Source organism: Cervus elaphus, chromosome X (assembly GCF_910594005.1).
Source record: "Cervus elaphus chromosome X, mCerEla1.1, whole genome shotgun sequence".
NCBI lineage: Eukaryota > Metazoa > Chordata > Mammalia > Artiodactyla > Cervidae > Cervus > Cervus elaphus.
In genome coordinates this window covers 56,039,163-56,056,412 of record NC_057848.1, presented here as the reverse complement: position 1 = coordinate 56,056,412, position 17,250 = coordinate 56,039,163, and the positions used below count along the sequence as shown (strand labels likewise).

At 40.9% G+C, this 17,250-nt stretch overlaps 1 protein-coding gene across 1 annotated transcript in view; it reads left to right on the top strand.

The window, feature by feature from the left end:
- The window catches only part of GPC3 (glypican 3), a 449,637-nt gene that overhangs the window by 234,751 nt on the left and 197,636 nt on the right, over nt 1-17,250 (top strand). The window contains exon 3 of the mRNA XM_043897216.1: nt 1,659-2,353. Coding sequence (XP_043753151.1) covers nt 1,659-2,353 — 695 coding nt within the window. The remainder of the gene's footprint in view (nt 1-1,658; nt 2,354-17,250) is intronic.

Genomic DNA, 17,250 nt, shown 5'->3' with positions numbered 1-17,250 from the left:
ATTATTTATCTCCATCTACCTAGCACTCATATACCCCTAGTACCTAGCACAGAGTCTAGTATTAATAAAGGATTGGTAGCTAAAATTAATGACTAGTTTTAAATCTTCAAATTTCTGAGGATTTTGAAGAATTAATTGACTGGTCCTTTGGATTGCATTAGAAAATCTCTTGAGTTCATCCAATGTTTAGATTCAAGGATTGAGAACAGTGTATGAGGTTAAGACTGTTATAGACAAGCTTTCCAAGAAGTTCTTAATATTCTAAACAACAAAAGTCACAAATGAACACTTAGCAATTGATGAAAATGAAGATTAAGTTTCTCAAGTGGGCTTGGAAACCCAGTACAATTGCTTTGGCATCTGCTCAACATTGCTGCGTATGGTCATAAACCCAAGGGAAGAATCTAGTGTGCATGTTCTACCTTGTGAGGGATCTGGGGCAGATGGTGGTGGTACAACCTAGAGCTCACTTCTGCCACAGATGACTGAGATGTTTGGCTAAGTGATCCCAAGGAGCAGATGGAATGCAGTCTCTCTAGGTAGTCTGAAAATGGTAATAATTTGATTTTTCAAGGCTGAAATGGCATCATTTGGGGGTACATCTGTTGTGGACCTCTGTTCTTTGGAAGGAAATGAAAGAAAGTGCTAAGTTAATTTTAAAAGTCTTGGGAAAGTTGATTATTTTTGTTTTTAAACTATGTCTTATTTCTTGAAAAATATATTATTGTTGTTTTCCTTTCTCTCATAAGAAATGCAGAACTCTGATTATTTGAGATAAATTGTGTCTAGAGGGCTTCAGTTTGGAGAAAATGGGATGGTGACATTATTACTTTCTCTCTCAAACCAGTGACACTAATCAGGCCTTATGCCAAGGGTTAGGGGCAGCAGATGTAATCCTGAACCCATAGTCTCTGTAGAGTGGATAAGGCTTCCAAGCCATGTGGAAGCTGAACTTACCAAGGAAGCTTAGCTATTATCCTTCCAGATGTTCAGCTTGCAAATAGGAGAGGTGTTATTTTCAGTATCAAATGTATAGATAAGTACATGCCTTGTTTTTTTCATCCTCATACCCGTTTAGGGGATAAATTCCATTTTCGGGTCTGGCAATCTGTCAGATAGCTCCGTTTAAAGTTATCTACCAAAATGATTAAATTGGTGATAGCTTTTATTCTTGGCTAAGAACTTGCCTTTCCTCCAGAGATGAACAGGCTTAAATCGTTATGTCAGTTTATATAGTATATGGTTTGTTGTCAAATATTTATCTTTGTCTAAAAATGAAATGTCTTGAAATACAATTTCTTTTTAACTGAATAAATCAATGAGAGAAAAAGAACTTCTCATTTAGCCAATTTTTAATCGATATTTTTATGAGAGGCCAGAATGTTAACTGAATCCTGACTTTTGTCATTTGAAATATAATTTGTGTGTTTAAGAATTTATGTACACATCAAGGTTTGGACTTCATGTTCAGAAAGGAAAATTGATTTATAGGAACAAACAATTGCAGGAGTAGAGGCAATGCCAGAAGTAAACATGAGTCAATTATTTAAGGCAAATGGGACCTTAATCATCACAGCAATAGAGAAATCTCAAATTCAATTAAATACTGGATTTTCATGCTTTAATTTGTGGGCATTTCTATATCTCTTATTTTACAGAGGCCTTTGAAATTGTTGTTCGCCACGCCAAGAACTACACCAACGCCATGTTCAAGAACAACTATCCGAGCCTGACCCCACAAGCTTTTGACTTTGTGGGTGAATTTTTCACTGATGTATCTCTCTACATCCTGGGTTCTGACATCAACGTGGACGACATGGTCAATGAATTGTTTGACAGCCTGTTTCCAGTCATCTATACCCAGCTAATGAACCCAGGCCTTCCAGAGTCCACCTTAGACATCAATGAGTGCCTCCGAGGGGCAAGGCGTGACCTGAAAGTGTTTGGCAATTTCCCCAAGCTTATTATGACCCAGGTTTCCAAGTCACTGCAAGTCACTAGGATCTTCCTGCAGGCCCTGAATCTTGGAATTGAAGTGATCAACACAACCGATCACCTGAAGTTCAGTAAGGACTGTGGCCGAATGCTCACCAGAATGTGGTACTGCTCTTACTGCCAGGGACTGATGATGGTTAAGCCATGTGGTGGCTACTGCAATGTGGTCATGCAGGGCTGTATGGCAGGTGTGGTGGAGATCGACAAGTACTGGAGAGAATACATCCTGTCTCTGGAAGAACTGGTGAATGGCATGTACAGAATCTATGACATGGAGAATGTACTGCTTGGTCTCTTTTCTACCATCCATGACTCCATCCAATATGTCCAGAAGAACGGAGGAAAGCTCACCACCACAGTGAGTACCATTCTACAGCTTTCCAAGGAATTGGATTCTATTGGGGGTGTGGTGGCATGGCCAGTAGCAGGGGCTGATGGAGAGAACTAAGAAAAATATGGGCCAGGATGATAGAGGGCCTGAATGTTCTCACAAAGCTGGGCAGTGCATTAAATCCACAGGTTATGGAGTCCAAAGCCTGGCTTTGCATTTTAGCTCCATCTACTTTCTTGTTTTCGGACCTTGGTTATGAGGCTCTGAATGAGCCTCATATTGCTGATTGATAAAATAAGGATAAAAAGAATATCTTCTTCATTGGGAGTAACATGGGTTACAGTTCTTCAGTAATTATTAGTTATTATTACCACTGCTGTTAGTTAACACAACATTCTTGACAACCCTCTGAGGTATGAGCTATTATCTCCATTTTGTAAATGAGGGAACTGAAGCTCAGGGAAACAAACTTGACCGATAGCACCCAGCTATAGTTAATGAAAGAGCCGTGATTCACAAACTGATCAGGTGTCCTTTTAATTAGGTTATCACGAGCTTCTCTGATTCTGATTTCACTCTTGTGCTCTTCATCATATATGTCACATTACTATTTTGAGTAGTTGATTTGTGATGTTAGTTTTGATTTGCATTTTGAGTAGTGACTTTAAAAGGAGGAAACCCAGCTAGAACCCACTAACTAAAGCTACAAATGAATGAGGCAGAACATTCATATTTTCCAACAGTTGTTTTTGCAGCCTTGATTTATACCAGTGTAAGCCTGATGGTATTTGTATTGGGGTGGGACAGTTCTGTGAGGGAGCAGCTTGCTTGGTTTCAGTCAGAGATTATTAGATACATTGTACCTGCTAAGCTAGGATACATACATTCAGAACCACAGGAGCACATACTTTTCAATACAGAAAAGTACAGCCAAGAGCTATCAGTTAGATCTCACTAAGGTTACAGTGACTGATTCCTGAATGTTGCCAGCTTTGTTGAAGGAGGTGGCAGAATCATCTAATACACTAGCCTTGTTGAGATCCTACCACATTTGAAGTGCTCTGCTGACCAGTTTACATAATATTATGTTGCAATAATCCATGGGATAGATCCTAATATTATCCCCATTTTACACAGGAGTAGATGAAGCCAGCTTCAGAGCCGGCTTAAGAGTAAATATTAAAAGTAACTAAGGTCATGGCATCTGGCCCCATTACTGCATGACAAATAGAAGGGGAAAAGGTGGAAGCAGTGACAGATTTCCTCTTCTTGGGCTCCAAAATCACTGTGGACAGTGAATGCAGCCATGAAATCAGAAGATGATTGCTTCTTGGCAGGAAAGCTATGACAAACCCAGACAGTGTGTTGAAAAGCAGAGACATTACTCTGCTGACAAAGGTTCATATAGTAAAGGCTACGATCTTTCCAGTGATCACGAACGGTTGTGAGAGCTGGACTGTAAAGAAGGCAGAATGCTAAAGAATTGATGCCTTCAAACTGTGGTACTGGAGAAGACTCCTGAAAGTCCCTTGAACAGCAAGGAGTTCAAACCAGTCAATCTTAAGAGAGATCAGCCCTGAATATTCACTGGAAGGACTGATGCTGAAGCTGAAACTCCAATATTGTGGTTATCTGACACTCACAGGTGACTCATTGGAAAAGTCCCTGATGCTGGGAAAGATTAAGGGCAGAAGGAGAAGAGGGTATCAGAGGATGAGATGGCTGGACAGCATCACTGATGCAATGAATATGAACTAGGGCAAACTCCGGGAGATGGTGAGGTTCAAGGAGGCCTGGCGTGCTGCAGTCCATGGGGTTGCAAAGAGTCAGACACGACAGCAAGATGAAGCTTAATGGCTCAGCTGGGAAAGAATCTGCCGGCAGTGTGGGGGACCTGGGTTTGATCCCTGGGTTGGGAAGATTCCCTGGAGAAGGGAAAGGCTACCCACTCCAGTATTCTGGCCTGGAGAATTCCATGGACTGTATAGTTCACGGGGCACAAAGAGTCAGACACGACTGAGCGACTTTCACTTCACTTCAGAGAGCCTAAATACCTTGCCCAGACATCAAAGCTAGTTAAATGGCAGTAGGGAAACTGGGATTCCAACCCTGGCTTGTTGCCTCGCTTGATTTATGCTCTTACCTTCTATACAGTGCAACTGCTGTGTAGTCTGAACCATCGCTTACCCAGAATGTGGAGGGCAGATTGGGCCATTTAGCCCTGTCTTTAAGCTCTGCAAGTACAAAATGATAGGGGTAATTGGTTTCTTTGGTGAATTAAACTAGAAAGGAGAACAAAAAATGATGCAACCCACAGGATGGCTACTCACGGAGCTGCTCTAATTGTCCCATTCAGAATGTTAGCCATTTAAAACACATTTGCTGAGAAAATATTTTATAGTAAAATGAACAGAAATGTCCTAACGATAGTGTTCTTCAGTGGTTAATTATTCCTCTGATTGCTTTATAATTCGAGGCCAGATTCTTGGGCCTTAAACAAAAGTAAATCTCAGAGAACTAGAAAAATGAAAAGCCGGTGCATTCATATGTTCATTTCACCTGATGTTCCTTGAGGGCCCTCTGTGTGTCCGACACAAAGCAAGAGTGCCAGGGGTGTGGCAATGTCTTCAATAAGAGGAAAAATAAGAAGATAACATTAAAGACAGAGTATGTGAGTGTTTAAAGTTTTCCTCTGATATTGGTCACTTGACAGCAACATTTTGACAACTGATATTGGTCACTTTGACAGCAACATTTTGAAAACATGTTTTCTCCTCTGGTTATTTTCAACACAGAAAAATAGGGTGGGGAGCTGGTAGTAGATTGAGTCCACTATTTTGATCAGGCTCTAGACATGAAAGCTTATTTAGTGAACATTTCTTGAGCATCTGCTCTGTTCATGGCACTTTGCCAGGTGCTGGGTACTCAGTTGCCCCAGACATAGTTCTTAAGTCTTTAAAAGGTCAGTTTAGCTTTGTTGACAGACGGACATGTAACTGAATAATTTTCAGCACAGTGAACATCTCACTATAATGTGAATGTTAGAAGGCCTGAAAGAGATTATCTAGTCCAGTCCCTTTGATTTACAAATGAAAAAATAAAGTTCAGAGAGGCTTGCCCACAGTTATATAGTTAGTGGAAGAGCCAGAAGTGGAGTCCAAGGTCTGCTGCTGCTACAGTCAAGCACTCTTTCCACTATACTGATCTGTCTCCCATAAGACCCTCCCAGATTTTCACTCAAAAAGCTCCATTAGGATTCTGCAAAGACATCATGAACTTAAATTGAATAGCTATTTGGAGGTGCCAAACCTGCTGTGTGTTAGGTGCACGTGGGCCCGTCTGTGTGTGTGCACACACAGAGGGAGTACATTTCATGCCATTATCATTCAGGAAGAAAAGCCTTGGCTGTCAAGAGGTGCTCAGTGATTCAGTCAGTCCCTTTCTGTTTTGGCCATTAAGGGCCTGATTGCTCCCAGCTCCCAGCTGGTTATGAGAGCGTGAAGTCTGTCTTCCCCAGGGAATGCATAAACTAGAGCAGAAAGCGTATGTAAACTCTGCCTTGTTGCTGTTTTATGATTGCCAGCTCTAAGTAATGTATACCAAATGGTGGGGGTGGGGAATCATTGCCCAGGTGTGATCCAGCTATAACCTGTATGCACCATCAAGGGGCTGGGTCATTTATGGGTGGTGAGGGGAAGTGAGAGCTGGGTGGATTGCAGAACCCTATTCCTGTTAACAAAACCACAGAATGCCCCCAAGCCTAAGCTCCTTGAAAACTACAGCATTAATGAGATTCTGCAGCAGCACCTTCACCTTCCGGCTGTGATCAAATGTGAGACCCGGCCAGTTGGTCCTGATTGAGGTTAAGTTGTGGTGAGAGACCTCTTTGAAAATCAGCTCTTCCAGAGCTCTGTTAGGACAGCATTTCTAGCTAGTTATAAGCTATGCATGAAGTCCGCCATGGGCTTACCCAATGGCTCTATGGTAAAGAATCCACCTACAATGCAGGAGCCATGAAGTCTGCCAAGCAGGGACTTTGCTCATCTACCCCAGATCATGAAGGACATTTTGGTCTTATCTAAGTGAGTGGGGCACTGTGAATTTTTTATAACTATGGCCTATTAGTGTTTTAGTTTTCCCTAAGATACTTTTCCATTCTTCAGACTACCAAGTGAAGACACGTGAGCAAATGTTAGGATGTTGTTCCTTGCTGCAGTGCAGTACTCTTTCTACAACATGTTTCTAAGTGCCAAATGGATAGTGAGTTTTTCTTAAACTTGTTTTTAAGTGCCAGGAAGTTTCATGTTATTTTTTTAACTATTTTTTTTTGAAAGGATATTTAGTAATATCCTTAGGATGTCTTTTTTTTCCATTTATTTTTATTAGTTGGAGGCTAGTTACTTTACAATATTGTAGTGGTTTTTTCATGTTATTTTAACCCAAAGAAGTGAATAAAAACTAAAAAGTAAATAAAAATAATTGTGTGTGTATATGTGTAAGAGAGAGAGAGAAAGAGAGCAGAGGTAAGAGGAAGGTAAGGAAAGAGAAAAGTTTTACTGGAAAGTATTAATGATGGGACTGTAAATAGATCCATCTTGATTCTTCATCTACATTTGTGAACTAGGTTAAATATCATGGCCCCAAGTGAGTACTGAGTAGGTCTTTAATAGTATTGGGGCATCATTTGGGTAGTATTTGAGAGTGTCACTTTAAAATTTATCAGCACATTATTGAATTCCATACCTTACGGATGTGCTCAGTCCTTCAGCTGTATCTGACTCTTTGCAACCCCATGGACAGGGTTCTCCAGGCAAGAATACTGGAGCGGTAGTTGCCATTCTCTTCTCCAGGGGATCTACCTGACCTAGGGATTGAACCCGGGTTTCCTGCATTGCAAGCAGATTCTTTACTATCTGAGCCACCAGGGAAGCCCAATAATCAGCATGTTGGATGTTTGTTGCTAATTCAGAAAGTTTCCCAAGAATCTCTATGATTGTACTTACTTTCTTTACCCCCCTAAAGTAATTGCTCATATGTCCTCACATGGCTGTTACCACTTTTATTTTTCCATTTTTACCTACGTACTTTCTTTATTGATTCATCCCAGAGTTTCTCAGCATTAGTGTCTCCTGTACCACAATTTCATTACCTTGACTAGTTATATGCTTCATTGGATGTTGTCCAAAACTGCAACCTTTTCTACCTTCTCTGTTTCTCCCCTTCTTTCCTCACTTCAATTCAGTCGCTCAGTCATGTCCAACTCCTTGTGACCCCATGAACTCTTCCCTGTCCGTCACCAACTGCTGGAGCTTGCTCAAACTCATGTCCATCGAGTCAGTGATGCCATCCAACCATCTCATCCTCTATCAGCCCCTTCCCCTCCCAGCATCAATCTTGCCCAGCATCAGGGTCTTTTCCAATGAGTCAATTCTTCCCAACAGGTGGCCAAAGTATTGGAGCTTCAGCATCAGTCCTTTCAATGAATATTCAGGGTTGATTTCCTTTAGGACTGACTGGTTTGATCTTGCTATCCAAGGGACTCTCAAGAGTCTTCTCCAACACTACAGCTCAAAAGTATCAATTCTTTGGCACTCAGTTTTCTTTATGGTCCAAATCTCACATCCATACATGACTACTGGAAAAACCATAGCCTTGACTAGATGGACCTTTGTCAGCAAAGTAATGTCTCTGCTTTTTAATATGCTGTCTATGTCGGTCATAGCTTTTCTTCCAGGGAGCAAGCATCTTTTAATTTCAAGGCTGCAGTCACCATGTGCAGTGATTTTGGAGCCCCCCTGCCAAAAAAAGTCTGTCACTGTTTCCATTGTTTCCCCATCTATTTGCCATGAAGTGATGGGACTGGATATTAAGATCTTAGTTTTTTTAATGTTGAGTTTTAAGCCAGCTTTTTCACTCTCCTCTTTTACTTTCATCAAGAGGCTCTTTAGTTCCTCTTCACTTTCTGCCCTGAGGGTGGTGTCATCTGCATATCTGAGGTTATTGATATTTCTCCCAGCAACCTTGATTCCAGCTTGTGCTTCATCCAGCCTGGCATTTCGCATGATGTTCTCTGCATATAAGTTTAATAAGCAAGGTGACAATATACAGCCTTGATGTACTCTTATCAATTTGGAACCAGTCTTTCCTCACTATGATATTCATTTTAGCGCTGTCTGAAATAGCATTCATCTCAGGGAACATTTAGTGAGTGTCCAATTGTGGAGCCACTAATAGACACAGGAGGTGCAAGAAGTGGCTGGAAAGATGACAGTGACTGTTGCTGTCCTCAGAACTTGTTTGGTCAGGAGGTAGCAGAGCTGGGATTCAAAGCTGGATCTGTCGGACTCCAAAGCACATGCTTCTCACAATTTCTCTACATTGCTCTTTCAAATAGGTTCACTCTCTTCTCACCAGAATTTTCATTCCTTTCCCACAGGCTATGTGGGTCTTGATTATCTTATTTAATATCCTGTATTACTCTCTACTGTTTTTACAGCTGCACAATCATTTTGCGGATTCATTCTCCCTCCTTGGAGATTTCTCCTATAGTATTCCTCAATCAAGTACTAAAAACACGTGAGATTTTTCGTCTTCACAACATTTAAAGGCACAGAATAGTTTCTAGGGGAAGAATGAATGTTTTTGTAGGTGATAGAAGACCCAGTCACATGGTGAAATGACTCTACCTAGAATCTGTATGGACTGTGCCAACGATGAGGTATAGATTATCTTGCAGCTGCAGTGTTTGGAGTCTGCCTGATGGATCAACATACAGTTTTTAATGCATTTGTCTTTGATTCTGGACCTCAGTACACCCAGGTCTCCATTATGGAGTCTCCTTAATATTAGTAACACTGCCTACTGAGTACCTAACATATTCCAGTATTCAGGTATATCCATTTTCTTAGGTAGAATTTCTGAAGGTATCTTCAGTGAAGTCGGTATTTATTTACGTGTGCTAGGAAGCTCTGGGGAAGATTTTCCGTTGATCCTCAATAATAATTCATTCTATCAAATTCTTATATTTTGCTGTCTATGTGAGTGACTGTAGCTCATCAGAATTTCCAAGATTAGCCCTACGCTTTTGAAGGCTGAGGTTATTTCTCAGGTGTCAGAATGTCAGTGTTTTTCTCCTCACGCCATCACTTTGGACTTTCATTTTTTAGTCTCATATAGAGATACCTTGTCTGAATTCATACAAGCTGTTGTCAGTAGCAAGTGATTTCAAAGTGATAAAAACAAGTGAATGGCTCACTGCCTAATTACTGTCTGCAGGTCAGCATCTAGAACTGTGGTAGGCAGCTTTATTTGCATGAGGTCCATTTCTGGAGAGAGAAAAATGTTTACAGGATGACATCTTTTTTTCGTTCACAATAAAAATAGCTTTAGTGATTCCCATGGGGAAAATATATAGTTTTAAAACATAGAGTACCTATTTATTGACAGGCCAAATACAAATGAAAAAATCTACATCACTTTCAGGCACCTAATGTTAATTTCGGTACAAGTTTCAAACAGTGGTCACACAAGGGAAGCTCTTTATAGTGCTTCATCTTGAAATTATGTATATTATGGGTCATATTAGGGAATCCAATGGGCTCCTCACAAATCTAGAATTACTTGCCTTTGCCTTGGCAAGAGTGGCAGTGTGATTATATGTTCTGAATCTTTTGAAAGAAGTCTTCCCCCCTTGCTGTGGTCTCTGGACTAATGTGGTAAGAAAATGTCCTCAAAAACTGTGAAACATCTGAGACTTTTACCGTGGTTGCAAACTAACAAGTTACCCAGCCAGCTTCATGGATGCTGGATAAGGACAGGAGCCTCTGGCTCAGAGATGCAGCAGTTTCTTTCTCACAACGAGAGCAGTAGCCAGAGGATCATCATTTGTGCCAGGTCCCCAAGCCCCAGCTCCCACGGGGAAAGGCAAAGAGGACCAGATGACTCCTACGCACACAGTGAGGTGCATTACAGGAGAGGAGGCTTGAGCTTCAGTTCAGTCACTCATTCGTGTCCGACTCTTTGCGACCCCATGGACTGCAGCACGCCAGGCCTCCCTGTCCATCACCAACTCCCAGAGTTTACACAAACTCATGTCCATTTAGTCAGTGAGGCCATCCAACCATCTCATCCTCTGTCAGCCCCTTCCCCTGCTACCTTCAATCTTTCCCAGCATCAGGGTCTTTTCAAATGAGTTAGCTCTTTGCATCAGGTGGCCAAAGTATTGGAGTTTCAGCTTCAATATCAGTCCTTCCAATGAATATTCAGGACTGATTTCCTTTAGGATGGACTGGTTGGATCTCCTTGCAGTCCAAGGGACTCTCAAGAGTCTTCTCCAACACCACAGTTCAAAAGCATCAATTCTTCGGTGCTCAGCTTTCTTTATAGTCCAACTCTCACATCCATACATGACCACTGGAAAAACAATAGCCTTGACTAGACGGACTTTGTTGACAAAGTAATGTCTCTGCTTTTTAACATGCTGTCTAGGTTGGTCATAACTTTCCTTCCAAGGAGTAAGCGTCTTTTAATTTCATGGCTGCAGTCACCATCTGCAGTGATTTTGGAGCCCAAAAATATAAAGTCTGTCACTTTTTCTATTGCTTCGTCATTTACTTGCCATGAAGTGATGGGACTGGATGCTGTGATCTTAATTTTCTGAATGTTGAGTTTTAAGCCAACCTTTTCACTCTCCTCTTTCACTTTCATCAAGAGACTGTTTAGTTCTTCTTCCCTTTCTGCCATACGGGTGGTATCATCTGCATATCTGAGGTTATTGATATTTCTCCCAGCAATCTTTTTTTTAATTTATTTATTTTAATTGGAGACTAATTACTTTACAATATTGTGGTGGTTTTTGCCATACATTCACATGAATCAGCCATGGGTGTACATGTGTTCCCCATCCTGAACCTCCCTCCCCATCCCATCCCTCAGGGTCATCCCACTGCACCAGCCCTGAGCACCCTGTCTCATGCATTAAACCTGGACTGGCAATCTATTTCACATAATATACATGTTTCAATGCTTTTCTCTCAAATAATCCCACCCTCGCCTGCTCTCATAGAGTCCAAAAGTCTGTTCTTTACATCTGTGTCTCTTTTGCTGTCTGGCATATAGGGTCATCATTATCATCTTTCTAAATTCCATATGTATGTGTTAATATACTGTATTGGTGTTTTTCTTTCTGACTTACTTCGCTCTGTATAATAGGCTCTAGTTTCATCCATCTCATTAGAACTGATTCAAATGCATTCTTTTTAATAGCTGAGTAATATTCCATTGTGTATATATACCACAGCATTCTTATCCATTCGTCTGCTGATGGACATCTAGGTTGCTTCCATATCCTGGCTATTGTAAACAGTGCTGCAATTAACATTGTCTCCCTGCAGTCTTGATTCCAGCTTGTGCTTCATCCAACCCAGCATTTCTCATGATGTACTCTGCATATAAGTTAAATAAGCACAGTGACAATATACAGCCTTGATCTACTCCTTTCCCAATTTGGAACCAGCCTGTTGTTCCATGTCCAGTTCTAACTGTTGCTTCCTGGCCTGCATATAGACTTCTCAATAGGCAGGTCAGGTGGTCTGGTATTCCCATCTCTTTAAGAATTTTCCATAGTTTGTGGTGATCCACACAGTCAAAGGCTTTGGCATAGTCAATAAAGCAGAAATAGATGTTTTTTTAGGAACTCTGTTGCTTTTTTTGTGATCCAATGGCAATTTGATCTCTGGTTCCTCTGCCTTTTCTAAAACCAGCTTGAACATCTGGAAGTTCATAATTCATGAACTGTTGTAGCCTGGCTTGGAGAATTTTGAGCATTACTTTCCTAGCATGTGAGATGAGTGCAATTGTGTGATAACTTTGAGCATTCTTTGGCATTGCCTTTCTTTGGGATTAGAATGAAAACTAACCTTTTCCAGTCCTGTGGCCACTGCTGAGTTTTCCAAATTTGCTGGCATATTGAGGGCAGCACTTTCACAGCATCATCTTTTAGGATTTGAAATAGCTCAGCTGGAATTCCATCACCTCTACTAGCTTTGTTCGTAGTGATGCTTCCTAAGGCCCACTTGACTTCACATTCCAGGATATCTGGCTCTAGGTGAGTGATCACACCATTGTGATTATCTGGGTCGTGAAGATCTTTTTTGTATAGTTCTTCTGTGTACTCTTGCCACCTCTTCTTAATATCTTCTGCTTCTGTTAGGTCCATACCATTTCTGTCCTTTATCGAACCCATCTTTGCCTGAACCCTTGGTATCTCTAATTTTCTTGAAGAGATCTCTAGTTTTTCCCATTCTGTTGTTTTCCTCTATTTCTTTGCGCTGATCACTGAGGAAGACTTTCTTATCTCTCCTTGCTATTCTTTGAACTCTGCATTCAAATGGGTATATCTTTCCTTTTCCTTTGCTTTTTGCTTCTCTTCTTTTCACAGCTATTTGTAAGGCCTCCTCAGACAACCATTTAGCTTATTTTGCATTTCATTTTCTTGGGGATGGTCTTGATCACTGCCTCCTGTACAATGTCACAAACCTCTGTCCATAGTTCATCAAGCACTCTATCAGATCTAATCCTTTGAATCTATTTCTCATTTCCACTGTATAATCATAAGTGATTTGATTTAGGTCATACCTGAATGGTCTAGTGGTTTTCCCTACTTTCTTCAATTTCAGTCTGAATTTGGCAATAAGGAGTTCATGATCTGAGCCACAGTCAGCTCCTGGTCTTGTTTTTGCTGACTGTATAGAGCTTCTCCATGTTTGGCTGCAAAGAATATAATCAATCTGATTTTGGTATAACCATCTGGTGATGTCCATGTGTAGAGTCTTCTCTTGTGTTGTTGGAAGAGGGTGTTTGCTATGACCAGTGTGTTTTCTTGGCAAAACTCTATTAGCCTTTGCCCTGCTTCATTCTGTACTCCAAGGCCAAATTTGCCTGTTACTCCAGGTGTTTCTTGACTTCCTACTTTTGCATTCCAGTCCCCTATAATGAAAAGGACATCTTTTTTGGGTGTTAGTTCTAGAAGGTCTTGTAGGTCTTCATAGAACCCTTCAACTTCAGCTTCTTCAGCATTACTGATCAGGGCATAGACTTGGATTACCATGAATATTGAATGGTTTACCTTGGAACCAAACAGAGATCATTCTTTCGTTTTTTAGATTGCATCCAAGTACTGCATTTCAGACTCTTTTGTTGACTATGATGGCTACTCCATTTCTTCTAAGGGATTCTTGCCCACAGTAGTAGATATAATGATCATCTGAGTTATATTCACCCATCCAAGTCCGTTTTAGTTCGCTTATTCCTAAAATGTCAACATTCAGTCTTGCCATCTCTTGCTTGACCACTTCCAATTTGCGTTGATTCATAGACCTAACATTCCAGGTTCCTATGCAATATTGCTCTTTACAGCATCGGACTTTGCTTCTATCCCCAGTCACATCCACAACTGGGTGTTGTTTTTGCTTTGGCTCCGTCTCTTCATTCTTTCTGGAGTTATTTCTCCACTGATCTCCAGTAGCATATTGGGCACCTACTGACCTGGGGAGTTCATCTTTCAGTGTCCTATCTTTTTGCTTTTTCACACTGTTCATGGGGTTCTCAAGGCAAGAATACTGAAGTGGTTTGCCATTCCCTTCTCCAGTGGACCACGTTTTGTCAGAACTCTCCACCATGACTCATCTGTCTTGGGTGGCCCTACATGGCATGGCTCATAGTTTCATTGAGTTAGACAAGGCTGTGGTCCATGTGATCAGATTGGTTAGTTTTCTGTGATTGTGGTTTTCAGTCTGTCTGCCCTCTGCTGGAGAAGGATAAGAGGCTTATGGAAGCTTCCTGATGGGAGAGACTGAATGAGGGGGAAACTGGTTCTTGTTCTGATGGGTGGGGCCATGCTCAGTAAATCTTTAATCCAATTTTCTGTTGATGGGTTGAGCTGTGTTCCCTCACACAAACTTTTAGGGATCTCCAATCTTTTCTAGTAGATACTAAGACTGTCCACTGCTTTCTCTGACAGAGACACCATTACTATCTTCCAAGACTATTTGCTATAGAAAGATACTTGATACAAATAGTCTGGGGGCGGGGAGGGATGTGCCTCTGTTTATAAGACATGCAGAAACACAAGAGGACCATGGAGAATTGTCTTGCAACACATGAGTCCCCCAACCTTGGATGGCTGCCAAAACTTCTCAAGTTCATGATGCTTCTGGAGGATCTGTCAAGGAAATAAGAAGTTGCTGAGAGACACTTAGCTCAGCCTTGACTGGTTAGTCAAAAGGCTGGACGTGTGCCAACTGTTGGAGGCTAGCAGAAGGAACATCGAAGAACAGACGGCAGCTGTTTTCTCAGCTCTTCAGAGAATACTTTAAAAAGTATAAAAGGGGCATTTGAGTAGTTGCCTCTGGTTAGGAGTAAACTCGCCACTTTGGGCCTCCACCTACTTACTACTCGATTGCTGTCTCTTTCAGTCTCCAAGCTCTTGTTTCCTTTCTTGCTTGTTCAGGCTCTGGGTTTGGGAGTTTTGCGTTGCTAAGTAGCTTGCCTGAGAGTTTTCTCTTTTACTGCAGTTCTATGATGAAGCAAGTGATAACCACAGAGTAGTAAGCAGATGCTTATCCACATCTGTGGGATTGCCGTGGAGGACAGATCTGTGCTTGGAATCAATTCAGAAAGGTTAGAAAGTCAGGAATATTTGTTCAAGTGGGCAGAAGTCTAGGAAAGCCTCACCGATGACCTGATATTCAGAGAATCCATATGTTCCCATGATGAGAATGAGGGAATCCAAAATGCCTTTTTAATGTTGGGTAGCCCGGGAATCAGAGCAGAGGGAAAGCAGCCTTCTATCTGGTGAGGGTAGTAAAGCTCTCGAATACTTGCTTCTTTTTTTTTTTTTTAATTGCAAAACCTTAAACACCTCAGAAAACATGGAGTCATGTACACAGTGTGATTCCTCTGATTCTTTTTTACGCACTTGGAATAATGTTACTGTTGGCAACTGTAAGGCTACATCATTCACTCACAGTAGTGCTGCAGATGGCCTCTGCTATGCATTTTGCTGTGTTTCTCAGGTCTCAGGCAGAAAATGCTTTCTACTTGGCCCATTTCTTAAAGGGCTGTCCCTTCACCCCCACATTAAAAATTAAGCATGTATTATGAACATCACAGAAGCATTTTTAAATGAACTTACACTGTAGTATAGTAATTTCCTCCAGGGAAGGGGTAGTTATAATATTTGCTGTAATAAAGAATTTCACAAACGGCCACAGTGACAGAATTTGGGGCAGATTTCTTCCAGTGTGTTACAATCTTCATAAGATAAAACACAAACTTTCATCATCACCAGCAGCCACAACTTTCTGAGTCCTGGTACTGGGTACTGTTCTAGGTCTTTCTGTTTGCCATTATTTTCCTTACTGGGTAGACTGCTAATAGAGTAAGACAAATAACATTTGTTTTGGTGAAGGTACAGAGTTTTTAATGTCCCTTTGGGGATAGGGATTCAGAATGCATCAGTAGTAGTCTAGTGTTAGTCACTCAGTTGTGTCTGACTCTTTGTGATCCCATGGACTGTAGCCTGCCAGGCTCCTCTGTCCATGGGGATTCTCCAGGCAAGAACACTGGAGTGGGTTACCATTCCTTTCTCCAGTGGATCTTCCTGACCCGGGGACTGAACCCAGGTCTTCTGCATGGCAGGAAGATTCTTTATCATCTGAGCTACAGGGAATGCATCAGACTTCTCAAAAGGAATGCTAGAATGGGCATGAGGGATCTTACTGGGGAGATGAAAATGTTGCCAAACAGGTTTGTCATGGTCGCACAACTTCATAAATTTAGTAAAAATCATTAAATTGTACACTTGAAATGGGCTAATTGTGTAAATCTAAAATTACACCTGAATAACATTGTGGAAAGAAGGACTTTGTAAAATTGAAAAACTGTAGAATTAACATATAAAGCATTTCAAATACAACAATGTATCAGCGTATTATAAAACACCTAGTAAAATGACACATGTGTAAGTATTAATCATATCATTCCAATAAAGTACTCTCCTGAAAGACTTTAGCCCTTTTATCCCAGTTGCCCGGCCTCAACCCCTGACCACCCTCTCTTCTAGGCCTATAAAGTAAACAAAAACAAGTAAAAGCAGTACTAGAAACTAGAAGGTAAAAAAAAAATCTTTCTTTGGGAAGTGCACCTTCCATCAAGGTGGCTTTCTTGTTTTATATGGAGGGGGAGTGGGAGGTGGGGGAGGGTTGAGTCTGACTTCCTATTGCCCAAATTCAAATCCTTTCTGAAGAACATGCAGAAAGTGAATTAATTTTTCCTATTTTTCATTCCACTCAGAATGCCTAAAACAGATAAAGTAGGAAACAGAGTCATTATATTTGGGTGCTGTCTATTATCATTTACTGACTGAGAGTCTATCTAAGCCTTTCTGCTTTTTGCAGATAATTAATTTTGTTCCTAAATGTAGGAAAGAGTGATTGTAATCAGTATGTTTGTACTTTCAGCCACAAATAGAGCCCATCAAAGATATGCAGTCCAAATAAACCTCATAAAATATGCAGCCCAAGCAATGCTTGAAGTGAATGTTGTATCTTTTTTTTTCCAAAGAAAAAATTTAAATGTATGGTTTTTAAAAGCCGTTCTTGGTATTCTTGTGTAGTTAGTGGATGAACCCCTCTTTTTCTAACTCAAACCTACACTGTGAATTATTTTTATCATTAAATTTCATGAAGTAGAGCTGAAAGAGACTTTGATTTGGCCCAGAAATCACCTTGTCAGCATACACATATCTCTGAGGTCTGGGTGCAGTTTACTCTTATGCTTCTAGAAAATTATGAATAATCAGATCTAAGTTCAAGCCTCAGGTTCATGCGATAAAACCTAAGAGCATAACATTTGTGAATGAAGTC